Source organism: Rhinatrema bivittatum, chromosome 4, assembly GCF_901001135.1.
Source record: "Rhinatrema bivittatum chromosome 4, aRhiBiv1.1, whole genome shotgun sequence".
Taxonomy (NCBI): domain Eukaryota; kingdom Metazoa; phylum Chordata; class Amphibia; order Gymnophiona; family Rhinatrematidae; genus Rhinatrema; species Rhinatrema bivittatum.
Window position 1 is genome coordinate 301,337,828 of NC_042618.1, and position 22,370 is coordinate 301,360,197.

Sequence of the window (22,370 nt, forward strand, 5' to 3'; positions counted from 1 at the left end):
TATCTTCTCCACCATCTCTGGGACAGCATTCCAGGCATCCATCACCCCTTCCATGAAAAAATATTTCCTGATGATGTTCTTGAGCCTACAACCCAAGAATTTCATGTCATGACTCCTAATTCTAGAGCTTCCTTTCTATTGGAAAAGGTTTCCTGTGCATTTTTAATAGCTTTCAGATATTTAAAAGTCTGTATCATACGTCTCTGCTGTACTTTAGAGTATATATATTTAGGTAGGTCCTCTGGTCTCCTCTCATTGACTCTGCACCATTTTACCTTTCCTCTACTGATGGCCTTCTTACAAAACGCTGGCCCTCCACAACTGTAAAGTGCTTCCACATTTCTGTCTTGCGGTTCCCCTCTCCTTCTTGGTTGCTGCTGCTGGGACTAGTATTGGGGCAGACTGGGAAGGAAAAAGCCAGGGACATCTCTTACACTCTCTATTACCTATTCTTTCTGGGGGATCCTCTTGGACCCAGCAATACCACATGCTGCCTCCTGTGGCTGTTCCCTGGTGGATATTTTGCTAGTAACTAAATTGCCCAAATCCTTCTGAGCTACAAGTTCTTCAATCTCCTTTTACTCAAAAATCCTGGACCTGATTCATCTCAATTGGTAGTTCCTCAGAAGATTTCCTGCACAGTGCTCAGGAGAAAACAGGGGTCAGTGTTCTACTTGTTTTCTTTTTCCAATGATCCCCCACTGCTGATGGCACTCTCCAATGACTCTTCTTTTGTCCCTACTCCATAAGAACATTGGGGAGGGAAGTTAGCAGCTGCTTTTGCAACTTCTTACTCAACCCTATCAGTGCCTCTCTAGCTGCTGGTTTCCTCCTCCTAAAAAAAATCTGTCTTGAACTCCTGGTCACTACTATCATCAGTAGTGCTACTTGTGTTTGCTCTAGGTCCCTGTGGAGGGAAAGCCTTGCCTCTTTTTCTGCTATTGTTCCTAGTGCTACATCTACCCATAGGTCCCAAACTGTATGATGGAATATGAAACACTCAGTCACTAATAGTGGCTAAGGATTTTTTGTGTTACATTGTACCTAAGAACATAAAATACCATGCTGGGTCACTATCTCTGATAGTGGCCAGTCTGGGTTGAAAGTACCTGTCAGATACCATAAAGTTTGATCTCTTTCCTGTTATTTATTTCCAGGGAGAGAAATTGCTTTCTTTAATGTCCCTGGCTCATACTGTTTTATGGATTACACCTAGTATGGACACACAAGGAGAACAGAACAAAATTACTTTTGTTACAAAGTGTGCTACATACTGGAGCAGATGTAATAAACTGCATAAAACCTGCCATAGGCTTTTGGGCATGTAATTGCATGGATTTTCCCGTGCTGATCTTACGTGTGTATATAACATGTTCAACAAGGAAAAACCATGCGCACAAACCCATGCAAAAAAAGCATGGCGGTATTGTGTGAGTGCATGCAAATGGCATGTAAAGGAAGCAATTATCCATTCACGGGTTATGCAGGGAGCTATGCTAGCAGAGAGAACAGTTCATGTGGGTATTTTTAAGTGGGTTTTTTAGTGCCCGAGTCAGGGCAGGAGTTAAGTGAAAGTGCCTGTCTGGAGGTGCCCAGGGCTTGCTGCTCACAATCACTTCTACCGCTGTGGTGACTTTTGGTCTCAGTCCTAGTGATGCTGTGGCTCCAGGTGAGTTGGCATTTATGTGCAGACCCTAGTGATCACCGGTCCGTTCATCTTGATTCTTGCACTCTGCTGGCAGAGCTGATCCATGCAGAGCAGCTCCGAGTGCCTGGCAAGGAAAAGGCTGCACCGACACACAACCAACTAACACCAGCAATGTGCAAATGGCCAAAGTGGTAAGAGCTGAAATTTTATTTTAAAATAGTAGCAACTTGAAATAGTTAGAAATGAGTCTGCAAACTTTTTACATTAGTTCCTATTTTAGTGCCTGTTTTTCCCACAGCTTTCTGGTATTGGTGCGTGTATTAGGTATTCTGTGGGTTTTTTTGCATGCAATCCCATTATTACATCCCACAGAAGCATTTGCTTTTGCAATGCACGCAAAAAAATAAAAAAAATTATATATATATATATATATATATATATATATATATATATATATATATATATATATATATATGTATATGTATATGCAGAAAAACTGCACCGATTTCAGGGTTTAGTGCATCGACCAGTCTGCTTGCTATGTAAACTTACACTGGTAGGTTATTAAGTGAGACAGTTTGTGGATGAGTCAAACACACATTGTACACAACACTGACTCCTTTTTTCACATACAGAGAGTCAAAGAAAAGGCGCCTGTACCTGTACTGCAATTATTCTGTCAGTCACAGAATCATTGCAGTTATATGCCACTGCTGAGAAACACAGATTTAACTGTGTTGCAGACAGACAGACCCTGTTGAATGATATAGTAACTCTGTAATAGACAACAAGGATATTACAAAGTCTCCTCTAATATAGTGACAAGAGGCAATAGCTCACCACTTTTCTCCTACATTTTCTAAACGCTTTTTTTTCCTCTTAGACAGTGGCGTAGCCAGTATTGACGTTTTGGCAGGGCCTGAGGTTAACATGTGTGGGCATTGGCCACACACCCAATGCTCACCCCATCAGCAGTCTCTTTATTTAGAGTGACACAAACAGTGGTGGGGAGAAAGGCACTGAGAGAGACTACAGGGAACAAGGTGAAGCATGGGGAGAAGACTCATAGCCATGCTCCACCCTGTCCCATGTTGCTTCTCTCTCTCAACCCCCTTATAGTTTATAGTTATAGTTTATTTGGTTTTATATACAGTTACATCAGTTGTTAGACCATCACAACGGTGTACATTAACATAATTCAATACATACAGTTAACTATATAATAAAATTAAATACATCATTTTAGATAGTTTCCTAAACTCAATGACATCTTAAAAACCTCAGAAATAATAAAACTTAAAACTTAACTACTATACTGTCAAATAACAAAAATTAAATATGCTAAACTAAAATTAACTATGAAATAAAACATCGGTATAAAACAATAATAAATCTTAAAATATTATTGTATCATGGATATAACAGTAGTATACTGTTTGGATCTCATGTTTCTGTGTATGCACACGTAAAGAGCCATGTCTTTAAGTCTGTTTTAAATTTCTTAGTGTCTGTCTGCTGTCTTAAGGTAGCTGGTAATGTGTTCTACAGTTTAGGACCCGCGATGGATATTGCTCTGTCCCGAACTGCGCTGAGTTTTGCAGATTTAACAGTTGGAATAGATAGAAGACCTTTATTACTGGAACGGAGTTCTCTATGTGGTACATGTAAACGTATTGAAGAGTTCAACCAGTCAATGTTATTTCCATATAAAATTTTATGTAAAATACATGCAACTTTGTACTGTATGCGATAAGTTATGGGTAACCAGTGTAGCGTTATCAGAACTGGGGTTATATGCTCACATTTTTTTTGTTCCTGTCAAAACGCGCGCTGCGGCATTTTGCAATACCTGTAGGGGGCGAGTGGTGCTGTTTGGGAGACCGAGTAGTAAGGCGTTACAATAATCTAAACTTGAAAAAATTAGTGATTGTAAAACAGATCTAAAATCTGATAAAGCCAGCAATGGTTTTAATTTTCTGCGAGTCAGTAATTTAAAGTATCCTTCTCTTACTTTTAATGTTATGTGTTTTTTCATTGCCAGTTCCGTATCTATTGTTACTCCAAGATCTCTAACAAAAGTGCAAGGTTGAATCTTTATGGAATTTTTGTACGAAATAGGGGATAGGTCTGCTGTTGTAGCTTTTCGTTCTAATAATACTACTTCAGTTTTGTTGGTGTTCAGAATTAGTTTCAAGGGAACTAGCAATTGATTTATCATTTCTAAGTACATAGCTACAGTTTTTTTGTTTGATCAATTGTATCATTGATAGGGACAAGAAACTGAATATCATCTGCATATATATGAAAGGTTAAGCCCAAACCTGACAAGAAATGGCAAATAGGTAAGAGATAAATATTAAATAAGGTTGCGGATAAAGTGGAGCCCTGATGTACACCCGTTTTTAAGGAGATGATGTTAGAAGATGAATTTTTTATTTTTACTTGGAAGCTTCGATTGGATAAAAAAAGAAGTAAACCAATTTAAAACTGAGTTTTTTATGCCTATTTCTCTGAGACGAGTTAATAAAATCCTATGATCAACTGTATCAAACGCAGCGGATAAATCTAATAAAACTAGAAAATAATTTTGACCAGAATCAAAGCCCCTTAAAATAGTATCGGATAGAGAGCTTAAAAGCAATTCAGTATTAAAATTTTTTCTAAATCCGAATTGATTCGGAAATAAGATATTGTTTGTTTCCAAGTAGATATCTAGTTGTCGTTGGACAACTTTTTCTAGCAGTTTTGCTATAAAAGGTAGATTAGATATCGGTCTGTAATTATTTACTTGAGTGGGGTCTAACTTGAAGTTTTTTAATATTGGTTTAATCAGGGCATTCTTAAGTGTGTCTGGGTAAAGACCTTCTGATAATGATAGGTTAATTATTTCTGCTATAGGTTTCGCTATGGTGTTTGCAATCGTTTTTAAAATGGTTATAGGAATTTGATCGAGTGGATGTTTTGCGATATTTAGCCTATTGATTAAAGATTCAATTTCTAATGAGGAAATTGCCTCAAAGGAGGACCAAATAATGTCCGCTTTTGCTGGCATCACCACATTTTGGTTGTTGTGAGCTGGGAGGGAGTTTATAAGTGTATCAATTTTATTTTGAAAGAATTGAGCAACTTCATTTGATCTATTTTCACTGAGCTCAGAAGTAATTTGACAGTTATCTTTAGTTAAATTCTTGACAATGGAAAATAAAATTTTTGGGTTGTGGTAATATTGTTCCATTCTACTTTTAAAATAATCCTTTTTTGCTTTATCTATACTTTTTTTGTATCGGTTAAGTGCTATTCTATAGTTACCTAGAGTGTGGGAATTTTTATTCCGTCTCCATGTTATTTCTAGTTTTTTTAAGGTTTTCTTTTCCTGTTTTAAATTAGTTGTGTACCATGGATTTTTTAAACTAAGTGGGTTAAGTTTCTTTGTTTTGATTGGGCATAGTTTTTCAGCTATTATTGAAGATTTTTTTAACCATGCATTAGTTGCGTCGGTACAATTTAAATTTTTTATTTCATCATGAAAGGATGAAAATTCTTTAATGAGATCGTCTACATTAGGTTGATTTTGAAAGGTGGTATATATTGGTTCTATTGGTTTTTGTTTATTAGGCAATGTGTATTCTGTTTTCACATGAATTAGTGCATGGTCTGACCAAGGTACCTGGGATATGGTCAGAGATGGATTATTATTAAAATGTGTATTCATAAAAATTAAATCTAATGCATGTCCTGCCCTATGGGTAGGTTTACTTGATATTAACTGATATCCAAGCGCTTCTAAAGAATCTATTAGAACTGAATATGGATTATCTAATGGAGTAACATCTATATGTAAGTTAAAGTCTCCTAAAACTATAGATGGTTTATCAGGATTTAATGAAATAGTAAATAATTCGATAAGAGGTGAAATATTGTGATCAAGTAGTTTTGGTGGACAGTATACTAAACAGATTTGTAATGATTCAGACTCTAACAGCATTACTTCATAAGGTGGGCAGATGGAAATTGGTAAAGGTTTAAGATTGAATTGCTTTTTTGAGATTTATAATAGCCCGCCACCCTTGCGTTGTGCACGAGGGGCTGAGAAAACATCATAGTTTGTATTACCTAGTTGATTCAGTAGAACATTATCGGTTGTCCCCAGTAGTCTGTCTCTCTCTAGTTTCAGCACCCAGCCCCTGTCTCCTGCAGTCTCTCTGATCTCCCACCCTGTCCCCAGTAGTCTTTTAGTCTCCTTCTCAAATCATCAATCTTCTCCCAAGCAATCACTCTATTAAACAACCTCCCTTCCTGTCTCTCTCTTAACTGAACATGCTGCCAGGTTCTCCCAGAAGCATTGCTAGGTAGTTAAAAGACTTAGGGCTCGGACCCATAGGCACCTACCAAAATTGTGATAACAATGGAACCACTCATGATTCCCCTTTCCCAATAATGTTCCTGTAAGTACATACAATTGGACATTATGCTTTTAAATATAAAACTTTAAAAAATTTCAAATTCTGGAGTTGCTTCAGTAACAGGAACACAAACTGCCTCCACTGTTAGGCACTCAACACGAATCCCTGCAAAAAAAGTCACTCAAGACCTAAACATCAAATCTACTGGATCAAAACAATCCTAACTCTCAGAACTCACATGCAAGGACCACCTTGCTTGACTCAGTCAGTTATAAAGGGAAATATGAAGCTCTGAAATCAAATTCAAATTACCTATGAAAAGACAGCATTGCAAATATTGCAAAAGGTCCAGAACACAATATACCTCCTATTGGGAAAACAGAATATGCTAGACTGTTTCATTTCCCTACACAGGAATTGCATGCTAGCAGAATCCCTCACCTTGGTCACATGCAGAATAAGGTACCATAAATTAGAAAAATAAATATGTAGACAACATATAAACTGGAAACCAGCAGATTCATAGGCAGTGCAACACTGGAAAAAAACCAGAAATGCATTTCTTTCTGTACTGTAGAAAATATAGATATCAGAGATGCACATTCCCAAAACTGACATTTTCCTATTGCTATGTTGAAAATAAAATGCTTTTTCTACCTCTGTCTGGGCATTTTATTGTTCTAATAGTATTCGTCCCAGTCTGTCTCATTTTCCTCTGGTCATTCTTCAAACATTTTTCACAGTCTCTCTTCCATTTTTTTCTTGCTTTCATTTCCTCTCCTCATCTTTCACACATTGATCTTTTCCTTTCATGTCTTTTCTCTTCTCTGCCTTTCTATCCATTCAGAACTAGATTTCTCACCATTTTCGTTTTTAGCTCTCACCTATCCAGCTTTCCATCACACTCTCTCACTTTCTTCTAGCCCTTCTCGCCACGCTCACCACCTACCCAGCCTTTTCATTTCCCCCACCCCCATCTCTCACTCCTTCCCTATCCTCTTATCTCCCTTGTCTTTCACCCATTCCTAATCCCAGCCTTGGTAGCCTTGCCGAGAGCTTAATCTGACATCTATCATATGTGCGTTGCCCCAGGAACAAATAACCTATCTGGAGAGGCACATCCAGGCATTTCATGATGAAAACAGAGAAGCTGGAAGTCCTCCTCTTGGGCTGAGCTTTCAAGTGCTGGTGGTCAGCAAGGCATAAGGAATGGGGAAGCCCCCAAGACAAACAAGAAGCTAGAAGCCTGGAACAGAGCAGAACATTGGAGCACTGCAGGAAACCAGGGACACGGAAGTCAAGCAGGAATGTCAAAGAAGAAACCGGAGACAAAGTCTTCTGGATTTAGACAACAAGGACAGAGCCAGAGTACAAGGACCAGGAAAGTAGGACCAAGCTCTGGCAACTGAGTCTGAGTGAAATACAGATCTAGGCAGAAAACAAAATGGCACTAGGGGGAAGTGAGGGCACAGAACTGGGAGGACTGGATAAACAGTCCAAGCAGCTGTCAGGGTCTAAACGAAAAGACAATAGCTGCGTTTTTAATTGATGTTTTAATGCAAGAAGACAAAAGATAAAAAACCCAAAACATGGCTCCCTGATTTATAGCTTGCAGGGAAACAACCAAAGTAATGCAGAAGATAAAGTCTCCCTTATAGAGTAATCCGAGGAAAGAGACCCAATTCAGCTCACTTTACTTCAGTACAGCATTGTTCAGACCCGGCAAAGAAAACTCAGGGTACATTGTGCCAGCAAAGAACTCTCTACTGGCTGTGCTTAAGAACCGCTGGATGAACATGGTGATTTTATCTATAGCAAATGGAAGCCTAGCTGAGCATAGCCCACCCCACAGTACCTAGGAAAGTAATAACTCTACAGCTTCCCCAATTCCTCACGGGTAGGATAACTTTCTCTGAAAAGCTCAAGTCTACCACTTCCATCACCAGCAGTTCAAACCCCAACCGACCAAACAGCAGCCTACAGCACAACCTGTAGGCCAGAGGTAAATTTGGCAATGGATCCTTACACTTACTGGTCTGGAGGGCATGTATAAGGATAGCTTTTCACTCAAGTAGGAAGACCCAACTCAAAGCCTTGAATACCAGTGCCAAAGTTTTGAATTTTGTTCTGTATGGCACTGGTGTAGGATGGGTGTGATGTGTTCATGTGATTTGCATTCTTCTATCGGTCATGCAATGGAGTATTATATTATCTGGAGTTTGTGGATGGCCATATCTGGTGGACGCTTGTAAAGCATATTACAGCAGTCCAGCCATGTGGTTACCTTAGAAAAAAACCACTAAGTTTGACCTCTTGATGAGTGAGCTCAAGCTTAAGTTTTGTAATTGAAAATGGCAGCTCTTTACTGCAGGCTGGATTTGTCATAGCATGGTACGTTCTGAATCCAATAGGACTCCAAGGTTTTAATGGGTTCTGAAGGGGATTTTCCAGTTGGAAACGTGCCTATGCATGTTTTGTATGCAAAGAATCTCCATTTTATTGGGATTCAGACCTGCTGACATAAAAGTCTACTTCTAAGGACATCATTCACATAGAAGTAGACTTTTATGTCAACGGTTTGGATCAGCTGTGCCAGTGGTTTGCAGCACATGCTCAAGAGCACTGGTGACAGTATGGTGCCTTGGAGGACCAGAGTGCTGTTATGGTGTCAGCAAAATGTACACATTCTTGCCTATCTGACAGAAAGGAACTGAAGCAGGTTAGGACCTTGTACTTCAGCTAACACAATATTATAATCTACAATGTTTGATGTAATTTTGATGTAAACCACATTGAACAATTATATTGTATAAGGTGGTATATAAATGATATAAAGAAATAAAATACTTTATTAACATTCCTATTTCAACTGCCTAAAAAAGAAACACTAAAGTCAGTCTTGGAATAGTGTGCAGATAAGAACCAGAGTGGAAAGTGCAGCGGTGAACATTTCCAATTACATATAATATGAGGGACAGTTGTTCACTATAATCATCTTATTGACACCTCTTATACCTGTTGAGGTTAAAAGAAAACCATCAAGTTCATCCCTTTTCTGATTGCCTAACCAGGGAAGGCACCCATTCTTGGGTAAGTACCAAAACAACTACAACTGCATGGGGTGCTCTCTTGATAAAATGTTGCCTCCTCCAATGTCCGTCATTGATTGCTTGGAGGAGGTGTCATCCAACAAGATTATGGTTTCTATACAGGAGGTGTTCTCCTAATATAAAGTGGTGCATCATGAAATCAGCAGAGCAAATGGACTAGACTTTCGGTAAGAATGCTTTTGTGTACCACATGGTGTCAGGGGTTGCCAACCCTTGGCCTAACAGCTCTTTCTGCATAGACATTCAGGGGAAGCAAAAAAAAAAAAAAAAATCCCACTAAATCTCTAGCCAATTCTGAAACAGTGAAAAAAAAAATACTTACTGTCTCCAAACAGGCAGTTGTTTTAAAATTTTAGTGTAAGTGCTTTTCCTCACTGAGCAGTTGTATCACCAAATCTATCAATATCTTTTTGTTTATAATTTTTTTTACAATTTATTGATGGCTGCAAACAGAGAACAGAACCTGAGCATCTTTCAGAGAAAAAATAAGTAAAGCCTTGGAGGCCCAATGTGTTGATTCTCTCCATATTATCACAGACTTCTGGAAGGGCTCAGCATTTGGACTTGTTTCCTCTTAAGAACATAAGATATTCCATACTGAGTCAGACCAAGGATGCATCAAGCTCAATATCCTGTTTCCATCAGTGGCAAATCCAAGTCGCAAGTACCCAAACATTAAATAGATCCCATGCTATTGTTCCTTATTGATTAATAAAAGTATATTGACTTTACCTCCAGGAACTTATACAAACCTTTTTTAAACCCAGCTACATTAAATGCCATAACCACATTCTCTAGCAATGAATTCCAGAGCTTAACTGTGCAATGAGTGTAAAAATAATTTTCTCTGATTTGTTTTAAATGTACTACTTGCTAACCCTCTTGGAGTGCCCCCTAGTCCTTGTATTATCCGAAAGGGCAAATAAGCAATTCACATTTACCCATTCAAGTCCTTTCATGATTTTGAAGACCTCTATGTGCTAACCTCTTTAGCCCTTCCTCATAGGGGAGCTGTTTCATGCCCTTTATCATTTTGGTCGCTCTTCTCTGTACTTTCTCCAGTGCAACTATGACCTTTTTGAGATGCGGCGACCAGAATTGTACACAGTATTCAAAGTGCAGTCTCACCAAGAAGTAATACAGAGGCATTATGACGACATCCGTTTTATTTGCCATTCCCGTCCTAATAATGCCTAACATTCTTTTTGCTTTTTTGATCACCACAGCATACTGAGCCAATATCAATGTAAAATAAACTATGATGCTCAGATCTTTTTCCTGGATGGTAGCTCCTAAAATGGAACCTAACACTAACTAAAGCATGGGTTATTTTTCCATATATGCATCACCATCCACATTAAATTTCTTCTGCCATTTGGACGCCCAATCGTCCAGTCTCACAAGGTACAACTACAATTTATCACAATCTGCTTATGATTTAACTATTCTGAATAATTTTGTATCATCTGCAAATTTGATCACTTCACTTGTCGTACCCCTTTCCAGATCATATCCAAATATATTAAAAATCACCGGTCCTAGTACAGATCCCTGAGCATTCCATTGTTTACCTTTTTCCACTGTGAAAACAGACCATTTAATCCTATTCTCTGTTTTCCATCTTTTAACCAGTGTGCAATCCACAAAAGGACATTGCCTCCTATCTCTTGACTTTTTATTTTTTTAGTTTTCTTAGAAACCTCTCATGAGGGACTTTTGTCGAATGCCTTCTGAAAATCCAAATATACCACATCTACCGGTTCACCTTTGTCCACATGTTTATTCACCCCTTCATAAAAATGTAGATTTGTGAGGAAAGACTTCTCATTGGGTAAATCCATGCTGGCTGTTTCCTATTAAATGTCTATCAACATGGTCAGTGATTTTATTCTTTATAATAATTTCCACAATTTTTCCCGGCACTGAAGTAAGGCTCACCGGTCTATATTTTCCTGGATCACCTCTGGAGCCCTTTTTAAATTTCAGGGTTACATTTGCCATCTTCCAGTCTTCAGGTACAATGGATGATTTTAATGATAATTTAAAAATTAATTGTAATAGCTCTGAAATTTTATTTTTGAGTTTTTCCGGAACCCTAGAGTGTATACCATCTGGTCCAGGTGATTTGCTACTCTTCAGTTTGTCAATCTGGCCTACTAAACTTTCCAGGTTCACAATGATTTGGATCAGTTCATCTGAATCAGCACCTTTGAAAAATGTCTCTGGAAGGGGTATCTCCCCAACATCTTCATTAGAAAATTGAAGCAAAGAATTCACGTAGTATTCCTGCAATGGCCTCATCTTCCCTAAGTGCCGTTTTAACCCCCTCCATCATCTAAAAGTCCAACCAAAGTACAGTTTTCAGAGATAAATATAATTTACCACATGTATATTATATTTACATGCACTGCTGTGGTGGCAGCCTGAAAACCCTGCAAAAAAGACACTTGGAACCCATTAGGCCTAATGTAAAGCACTTTGGATGTGGGCTTGGCCCTCAGAAAGTCACAAGTAAACAGAATTACCACTACAATACAGTAAACCTCCCATACTAAAACAGACCTGTCAGCATTCAAACAGTAACAATCCTATGAAAAGGAAACACTACAAATATTACACCAGGTCCTATAACACCAATACACCTCTTATTAGGGAAACAGAACAAGTCAGGCTGCCATAGATCCCTAAATAGAAACTATAAGCTAGCAGAATTCTTTACGTCAATTACACATGTGGAAAACAGACAGACCCTCGCCAAATACAGAATAAAGAAGAGCATAGTAGAAATAAAAATGTGCAGACAAAAATTAAACTGGAAATCACGACAAGCAAAACTCTGTATGCAGTGCAAAAATGCAAAAGCAGAAACATCTCCATTCCTGATAAAACAAAATCAAGAAATATAAAATATCAATCATTTCAGTAAAATTATATTAACAAAAATACATATTTCAAAACAGCTGAGGAACAGCACATCCAATAATTCTACTCATAGGCTGTATAGTGGACAAGCTATCCGGCTAAAGTTAGCCGTATACCTTATCACATATATTCAGCAGGATAAACGTCCCACTGAATATACCATCCTAAAGTTATCCTGCTACCTTTAGCCGAATAACAAAAAAACTAACCGGCTGTGGCCTCGTGTGGCTGGATAACGTGCTACTTAATCAGATGATATTAAAAGATATCCGGCTAAGTAGAGCTATCATTAAAGACAAATCAAAATACATAAATGGGCCAGTAGCCCAATCCCCTCCCTCCACCCCAAAATAACTTATAAAAGCCCTATCGGACCTTGCTCTGCTCATCACTAAAAAACATAAAATATAGACCCCCCCCCCCCCCCATCCTGGTGAATTATAAAATTATATATCAGCTTACCTCCCCCCTTCCCTCCCACCCCCCTGCAAGGATTCAAAACATTGCGGCGACCCCACTTTCTATCCGACCCTCCCAATCCCCCCCCTCCACGATACCACTTCATCCATTGCTAGCAGCAAGGGAACCTTCTTTGCCTTTCTCCCTGAGCCTCCAGTGCTGCCTCAGGCTCCCTGGCTAGAGGCAGCACTGGAAGCAAAATGTGATGTAAGCTTTCTCTCTCTTACAGCAGTGCTGGAGGTGCTGGGAGCGGAGGCGAGTCAGTCCTTCTATATTTTATGGTTTTTAGAGGTGAGCGGAGTATGACCCGATAAGGCCTTTATAAGTTATTTTTGGTGGGGAGGGGATTGAGCTGCTGGCCCATTTATGTATTTCGATATTTCTTTAATGACAGCACTACTTAGCCAGATATCTTTTAAAGATATCTGATTAACTGGCACAGTATCTGGCCACACAAGGCCAGACACCTTTAGACCTGTTCAGTAGCAGGTCTAAAGTTATCTGGTTAATATAGCTGGATATACCTGATATTCTGCTAGGTTAACTGGATAACTCAATCCCTCCCAGGAACACCCCTGAAAAGCCCTTTTTTATCCAGCTATAATTTATCTGGATAAGTGGCTGAATATGCCACATTAGCCATTTAGATGGATAACTTCTGAGTTACCCGTCTAAATGGCTTTTGAATATCTATATAATTTTTTTTTTAATTTCCCAAAAAGCAATAAAATATTTAAAAACAGCAGACACAGCAAACACCACCTAATAATTAAAACTATTAAAGGATAAAAAAAAATTCTCCACTTTCCATACCTGGGAAATTTTGATTTCCAGATGGTCAAATTGTCATGGAAGGGAGAGGAGGGGCGTAGTTACTCTCAAGCTTTCTCCTATTTTTCTCTCTCTCACAGACACACACAGAGAAACGCATGCTCAATCAAAGGAATATGCTCTCTCACACACACAGTCAATCACAAGGACATTCTCTGTCTCTCTCTCACACACATGCTCTTTCCCCCTTACACACACACTATCTCTCCCTCTTTCACACACACTCAGGTTCTCACATACATGTTCTCAAACACATACTCTTATCTCTCCAACACATATACAGGCTCTCACACACATGATCACAAATACACACACATATATACATACACTGTGTCACATATATACTCATACACATTCTCATGCATGCAAACACACACACCTATACACACAGGCTCTCACACATACCCTCTTTTCTCCCTCTCATATACACGCATAGGCTCTCACAAACACCCTAACAAACACTCCCTCACACACAGGCTCTCTCCCCCCTCCACTTACTCCTACAGGCATGCTTCTCTCACACACACACACTATCAAGGCATCTTCTTTCTTCTGGGCCTTTTGAGGGCCCGCCAAGTCTTGGGGTCTTCTCGGGTTGCAGCCCTGCCAAGCCTTGGGCTCTTCTCGGGCTGAGGCAGAATGGACTCCACTGTCTTCTTGGGCTACAGTGGGATGTTTGCCTGTGCCATAAGGGTTCTCCCTACCTAGAACTGGCTACATCACCTTATGAAGCACCCACACATCAGTTCAAACAACCAAGAAGAAATCATACTTCATGTTAAAAAGTTGTTTATCCACTTCCCTGCTTCTGCCCCACTGTTTCCTTAACAGGAGACACTGATTTTCCTGCTTTATAAAGGGGGAATGAGTCCACACTCAGTCACATAATGCCAACAAAGCATGAAAATAAGAGGGGAACTCACCAGCGTGATTCCCAAGCTCCAGACATCAGAGCGCACGTCATAACCTTGTCTTGATGCACTAGGGTCTATCCTTTCTGGCTGCAAGAAAAGGTGAAACCACTGTCAGTCACAGTACCACATTAGATTGTCAGTTTGGTTAGCAGGGTTATATTCCAGCTGTGCTGCTGGTTGTGATTGGTTCTAAGTTTATAGACCACAAGTGATCACAACTAGCAAACAATATTACACTGGTGATAGGAGACATTCACTATAGAAAGTGAAACAACTGTTTTCAAATTTAAAGGTACAGCTTAGTTCAGTCTTCAGGAAGGATTATACAAAAGAATGCTTTACAGCTGGAAACTTGCAAATAACCCTTTCAGTGTGGGGGTTTTTTCTCTCTTCTTATAGGTATTGATTACAGGATGTCTGGATCTATCATTTATAGCACCTTATTAATAGAAATAAAACTAAACATTCCTAACAATCCTTCACTGAATCAGCCCTGGAAGTAGTGCAAGGATTTTTATAATTGAATTTTTATAGTTGATTTGTAACTTTTGTCTCTACATTACTTGGGTTGATGACAATGTAGACACTGAGAAGATTGTCCTTCAGTATTTAATTAATTTATATATTCTTCAAAAGTTTGCTGAGGAGACAGTTTCAGAGCATCTAATGATTGGTGCTTTCTTTTGTTCATTTGATATCGAGTATAAGTAGGATATGCAGCTCTACAATCAAACCACTAGGTGGCTCAGATAAATTTAAACTAATTAGAACGTTTTTCATGAGATATGAGGTAAAGCCCTGCAACCCCACCTATGAGAAACCTGATTGGTCCTCCGGGCTTATAAAATACAGGGGGTGGGGGGAAACCAGATTGGTCCCCCGGGCTCATAAAGGGGCAGGGGGAGGAGCTCTGAGAATAATACTTTGTTCCCAGCAATTCAAGGGATGTTGGGTCATTTGTGGGAGGACCTGGTGGGAGATTCAAAGAAACATAGATCATGGAAGATAAAAACCATATGACCCATCCATATCTTCTATTCAGCTTAATAGTCCCTTCCTCTCCCCTTAGAAAGCCTCTGTGCTTGTCCCATGTTTTCTTCAATTGTGATATGGTCCTCCCTTCACAGGGAGGGTGTTCCTTTCTTTAAATAAATATGTCCTTATATTACTCCTGACACTACCCCCCCTTTCACCCTCATTCTATGACATTTCGTTCCAGAGCCTCCTTTCCATTGAAAGAGGCCTATCTCCTGTGCATTTATTTCTTGAAAGTATTTAAATGTCTCTATCATTATTATCCCTTTCTCTCCAGTGTACACATGTTTAACCTTTATGTCTAACCTCATTTGGTAATACCTGTTAGTTAAGTAAGTTTCTGTGTGTTGGACTGATTTCCTGGAAATCTCAACTTGGACTGAACCTGCCAACTGGACTTTTTATATGGCTGCTTAAAACTGTAACCCTTAGGGATGAATTTTCATAACTTACATGCATATAGGCACATAAGTAGCCTCTACTCACATATTCTCTTTTTTATACAAGTCAAAATTACGTTTGTATTTTCACTTTTGCGTGCACATATACAAATGTAAAAAAAGGGTAGTTGAGAAGCATTCCAGGGTGGGGCCAACACTTACGCAAGCAAGTTTTGCTAACTTACTTGCATAATTTTAACTTGCTTTTTATCTGGCATAAATTATATTTAAAGTGTTTATTGTGTAGTTCAGAGTGGGTAGGAGATCTGGGTGAACAAGGGAAAGTTCAATCTGAAGAATCAGGAGGGTCTTGATGACCTGGAGAAGTACTGGGCGAATTGGTGGACTAACTGGTAAAATTGGTAGTTTCCTTGACAAGCGCATGTTTTAAAATACACCAACTTATGCGCATAAATCCCGATTTACAAAAGTAAGCCCTACTTTATTTTCACGTGTAAAATACATGCATGTTTTTAAAATAGGTAGGAAAAGTATGCACGGTCAATGCATTGATATATGTTTTCACTGCATTGCATTTATTCGTGTGTATTACTACATAAGCATGTATGCTGTGGGGTAGAGATACGTGGATTTTATAGAATATGTTATACCATACGTACAATTTATAAAATACTAGCATAGATCTGCTCACAGTCATATACGCGTGTATATGCTGCCGCACACATTTGTTTAAAAGTTATCCTCCCTTTTTGTAAATGTCTTTGGAAGCAAAGTTACTGTCTTGTAAGCTAGGATATCATTGTTATGTTACCATTCTGAATGAAGACAAGCTTGAACTCTACAATCTTGTGGCTTGCAAATGCAGAGGCTCAACACTGGACAATTTTGCTGGGAATCCAGTACTCTGCTTACAGTTTTTGCAGCTGGCCAGAGTTGTTTTTTTAAAAACCAAGTCAGAGGATACAGAGCTGGAGAATAAAATAAATAATTATGTAAATTTGCTGGCATTTAACCTGCAGTGGTTGAAGTGTTTTTTTTTACTTCTTTTCAAAGCTAAAAGGCTTATCTTTGCCTTGTGTCAGAGAGGGAAAAGTAAACAGAGTTTCTTACCTGTAACAGATGTTCTCTGAGGACAGCATAATGTTAGTCCTCACACATGGGTGACATCATTAGATGGAGCCCCGACACGGATGTTTCTAGAACTTGGCACATTGAGCATGCCCTATACCACACATCCACGTGGGGTTCCTTTTCAATCTTATAACACAGAATTATATATAAATCAAGAAATAGGAGAAACCCAACTCTGTGGGGTGGTGGGCGGGTTTCATGAGGACGATCATCCTGCTGTCCTTGGAGAACACCTATTACAGTTAAGCAACTCTGCTTTCTCCGAGGAAAAGCAGGATGGTAGTCCTCACACATGAGTGAATTCCTAGCTACAGGCTGCTCCCCAACATAAAAGGGGACCAACAGACACCTAAACCAGGTGCCAATGGGCACAACATTGGTGCTATTGGTAATGGAAGGGGAGACAGCCTGAACCCAGGCAACGGGCCCTAGGCGAGAGAGAGATGGGCTCAACACTTCAAACAGATTCTGAAGGACAGATTTGGCCAAGCCTGCTATCACATCGGCCATCCCTATCCAAGCAATAATTAGATGTGTACATGTGGCGAGAACTCCACATCGCAACCTTGCAGATCTCCTCCATGGGAACTTCTCGCAAGTGGGCCCTTGGCTCTGACAGGATAAGCCTTGACATGACCCCCCCCCCCCAAGATGCAGCCATGCCTGGGCATAACAGAAGGAGATGCAATTTGCTAGCCAATTAGAAAGTGTCTGTTTGGCAATGGCAATACCCAACCTATTCTTATCAAAACAAAAATTTTGGTGGATTGTTTATGAGCTTCTGTCAGCTCCAGATAGAAGGCTAAGGCTCACTTGCAGTCCAAACTGTACAGTGATCATTGGTGCGAATGTAGTCTTGGGAAAGAATGTTGGCAAGCGATGGACTAGTTAAAATGGAAGTCCGTCACCACCTTTGGCAGGAACTTAGGAAGCGTGCATAAGACCACCCTGTCACAATAAAATTTAGTGTAAGGTGGATAAATCACTAAGGCCTGGAGCTTGCTGACCCTGCGTGCTGAGGTTATTGCCACCAAAAATATGACCTTCAAGATCAGGTACTTTAGGTCACAGGAGTGCAGCGGCTCAAAAGGAGCTTTCATCAGCTGAGTTAATACCATGCTGAGGTCCGAAGACACAGAGGGAGGCCTTAGGGGAGGCTTCAAATGAAGCAGGCTCTGAATGAATCATACAATGATAGGCTGTACAAAGGTGGGTGCACCATCTATACCATGGTGGTATGAGCCAATTGCACTGAGATGAACTCTAAAGGAGTTGGTTTTTAAGCCAGCTTCTGATAGGTGTAGAAGGTAATCAAGCAGTTTTTGTGTGTGGAAGGAGAACAGATTTAGGGCCTTCTGCTCACACCACACGGAAAACCTCCTCCACTTCAGTCCATTGGACTTTCTAGTGGAAGGCTTTCTAGAAGTCACCAGGACCAGAGAGACATCCTCTGACAGATCAAGCGGTTGCAGGATTAACCTTTCAACATCCAGTTTGTTAGCATCAGGGCCTGGAGATTGGGATGTGGCAACCTGCCTCAATCTTGCATGAAGAGATCTGGGAAAGTCCCTAGACTGATTGGTCTCTGCATGGACAACTACCGTAGGAGTGGAAACCAGACCTTCTCAACCAATAAGGGACTATGAGGATCATAGTTCTCTTGTCCTCGCAAAGCTTCAAGAGAGTCTTCACCACTAAGGGAATCGGAGGATATCTGTACAGAAGACCCTTGCCCTAATGATGGGCAAGGGCATCCGAGGCTGGTTTGCTGTCTGATTTGTACAGGGAGCAGAACAGAGGCATCTTCCTGTTGCAAGGGGACACGAATAGATGTATATCCACGTTGCCCCAGAGGCGGAATATACGACTTACCACCCCCAGGTTCAGGGACCACTCGTAGGGTCAGAAGGCACAACTCAGTCTATCCGTTACCATGTTCTCTGTCCCAGCCAGGTACATGGCCCTGAACACCATCCTGTAGGACAGGGCCCATGACCAGATCTGAACCACTTCCTAACACAGGAGGTATAATCGCGTACCCCCCTGCTTGCTGACATACCATATTGCTACCTAGTTGTCGGTTTGGATCAGGACAACTTTGTTGGACAGCTGATTTCTGAAAGCCCATAGTGTGTACCTGATCACACGAAGCTCCAGAAAGTTGACTTGATAACAGCTTTCCTGAGCAGACCAGAGACCCTGGGTGCTGAGCCCATCTACATGTGCTCCCCAGCCCAGGGTAGACACATCCGTGGTGAGGATAATTGGATAGGACTTCGAAAAGAGATTTCTCGTTCCAGATTTGAAAGTACCTGTCACCAGGACAATGAGATCCAGAGGGACAGGGTGATTCAGATGCAATCCTGGAGGTTCTGCGTAGCCCACTGTGACCTCAGGGTCCACTGGGCTCTGCACATGTGTAATTGTGCCAATGAGTGACATGGACGGGTGTGGCCATATGGCTCAACAGTCTCAACATGTGCCAGGCTAACACCTGCCTGCTCTGAACATTTGTCGCAATGGTCGTCAAACTGTTGGTCCTTTGATGAAGCAGGAAGGCCTTGGCCTGAGCCGTGTCTTGCAGGGTTCCTATGAAGTCCAGCTGAAATGGGACTTCAGGTAGTTGATGACGAATGCTAGCAACTCCAGCACTCGTATGGTCAAGCACATGGACCTGACGGCCCTTGCCCAAGATATGCTCTTGAGCAGCCAATTGTCCAGATAAGGGAAAACATGCACCCCCAGCCTGCGGAGATGCACTGTTACCATGGCCAGACATTTTATGAATATGCATGGCACTGACGCTAGCCCGAATGGCACCTGGTACTGGCAGTGCTGTTTTCCAACCACAAATCTGAGATGTTTCCTAAGACTGGGGAAGATCTCAATGTGAGTGCACACATCATTTAGACTGAGGGAGAATAGACAGTCCCCTTTTTGCAAAAGGGGGATCAAGGTGCCTTGGGAAACCATCTTGAACTTTTGCTTTTTGAGAAATTTGTTCAAGGCCCTTAGGTCTAGAATGGAATACAGTCCTCCTGTTTTCTTTGGAATGAGGAAGAACCTGGAATAAAATCCTCACCTCTTTGCCCTGGTGGGACAGGCTCGACCGCTCTGGCCATTAAGAGGGAAGAGAGCTCCGTTGGCAGTAACTGCTGATGTGCTACCGGCCCCCAAAATGGGCTCGGAGGGCAATATGGCGGAACACCCAATAGATTCAATTGGTACCCTTGATGGACGATGGAAAGAGCCCACTGGTCCGAGGTTATAAGACCGCTGGTTTGCGAAGAAGTACAGCCTGCCCCTACTGGAAGATCCAACATCCCGGGTACAGATGACTGGCCTATGCTCCCTACGACCCAGTCAAAACCCCATCCCTGGAGTTGACTGAGGCGCTAGCTGGTGCTTGGGGGCTCTCTGCTGCCTGGGATTGCTGCGGGAGCCTTGATGCAAGAGGGCAGAGAATAGTACTTCCTCTGGTGAAAAAGACATCCTCTGCTCTGATCTTACCGTCCTCCTAGAGGAGGAGGACAGGTCCAGAGTGCTCGCAGAGAGTTGTGGAGGGTTTCATGGTGGTCCCAGAGCTGGGCCACTGCATCTCTCACCCTATCTTCGAAGAGATTCGCCTCAGTAAAGGGCATGTCAGAGTCGTTCCAGTACCTCTGGTCAAAGATCCGAGGCCCGTGCTAATTCCCACTGCAGAGATCCTCAATGCAGTCTCAAAAACATTGTAGGTCACTCTGACCTTGTGTTTTCCGCACTCCAGGTCCTTATGCAACAGTGACATGGAGGTATCTTGCTGCTGCTAAGGCAGCTGCTTGGCCACCTCCTGCACCTGCTTCCAGATGTCCCGTGAATACTGGCTCATGTGGCTGAAATGTGTAAAGAGAGATGAATCAATTATTGTGATAGCATGTATGTTTGCATCTTTTGTTGTTGTATTGAAAGCAATTGTTCATAAAGGAAAGAAAACCCATACTCAAACTTAATTATCTGGAAAATAAATTCATAATGAAGAAAAATCAGTTATTCCCTGTTACAGGTGTTCTCTGTAGACAGCTGGACAAATTGGCCATACAAGTGGGTGATGTCATCCAAGGGCACTGAGACAGATAGCTCTGTTAGAGCCCAGAAAGATCATAAAAAGTGGCTGTTCCCATGTGAGTCTCCTCAGTCTTTACTGCAAGATGACCTTCAAATTTAAGGGGATTAAGGAGGGATTACACATTGCTGATTTGTCTTGTCTACAGAGAATACTTGTTTACAGGTGATCAATTTTTCTTCTCTATGGATAAACAGGCAAGGATCAGCCACACAGGTGGAGACTCCCAAGCTAAAGGTTGCATGAAAATAATTATTACACTTTATTCTGCCAGAGGCTGAAGGAAAGTTAAAGGAATCAATTAAATAAGTTCTTTAGAGTAGCCTGTCCAAAGCTGCTGTTTTGATGCAAAGTATTCTCTATGTATTTATTTATTTTAAGATATTTTTATACTGCCATATAACTTGTAGCTTTATGTGGCTTACAAAAGATAAAACATTCATAATCAAAACAAAAAAAATCTACAAAAAATAAAACAGAATTATACATCTAAACACAGGAACAATCTGATTAACTAACCAGAGTCAACAAATGCCAGCTGAAATACAAAGGACTTCAGCATTTTCTTAAATGTTTTTGGACAAGATGACAATCATATAAAGGTTTAAGTTGGGCACCTATTTTCAGCCAAACGTAGGATCCCAAGTTTTCAGCTGAAAATTCATATAAATTTAGGTGCCTAAAATTTAGGATTCTAAGTTTAGACCTGCTATTCATTTGTGTAGATTTAGGTTCCTAAATTAGGCACCTAGTTCTGAAAATCAGTGCTAAGCTCCTAACTTTATTTCCATGCCCTAACTCTGGCACTGTAGTCACATTCACATTTTAGGAGCCTAATGAAACTAGGAGTCTAAATTTTGATACTCAGTCCTAGTAAATTTTCAAAAGGGCCAATTCAGGAGACTAACTCCAAAAGTCTGAAAATTGCTGGCTGCTATTGAGATAGCAAATGCTGTAGATTTGCTTCTTTGGTAGTCAAAAGATTTTTTTTCCGTCTCCTGGTCATATTTACTAGGACCTTAAAGCAAATATACTTATGAATGGTATTGTTTCTGAAGAATTCTCCTTGCTGTGGAACCCAGCAGGGATATTCCCTATAGACTTTTCTTTTTAACTTTTTTTTTTTTTTTAAACTATTTTTGTAAACTTTTCTTGGCATACAATTTACTGCAACAAGTACACAACATAGTACATCAAGTACATATGGTTTGCAACACACAAATAATATTAAGGTATAATACAAACAAATTGATAATACTTCAGGTCAGTTAACAATAGCGTACAACAAGAAAGAAATGCACGTGTAGGCTTGAGGGACAGGAGGAGGAAGCTGTAAATGCAAAAACCAAAATTAATCCACATCAGTATGATAATACTGATGGTAAATTCCTCATACATTGTTAAATTTAAATCT

At 40.4% G+C, this 22,370-nt stretch overlaps 1 protein-coding gene across 3 annotated transcripts in view; it reads right to left on the minus strand.

The window, feature by feature from the left end:
• Nucleotides 1-22,370, minus strand: part of MAP2K4 (mitogen-activated protein kinase kinase 4) — a 389,322-nt gene that overhangs the window by 56,966 nt on the left and 309,986 nt on the right. For all 3 annotated transcript variants that reach the window (XR_003856494.1, XM_029600229.1, XM_029600228.1), the window contains one exon: nucleotides 14,297-14,374. Coding sequence is in view for 2 of the 3 variants with exons in the window: in XM_029600229.1 (XP_029456089.1) it covers nucleotides 14,297-14,374 (78 nt within the window). In the remaining variant the exon portion in view is untranslated. The remainder of the gene's footprint in view (nucleotides 1-14,296; nucleotides 14,375-22,370) is intronic.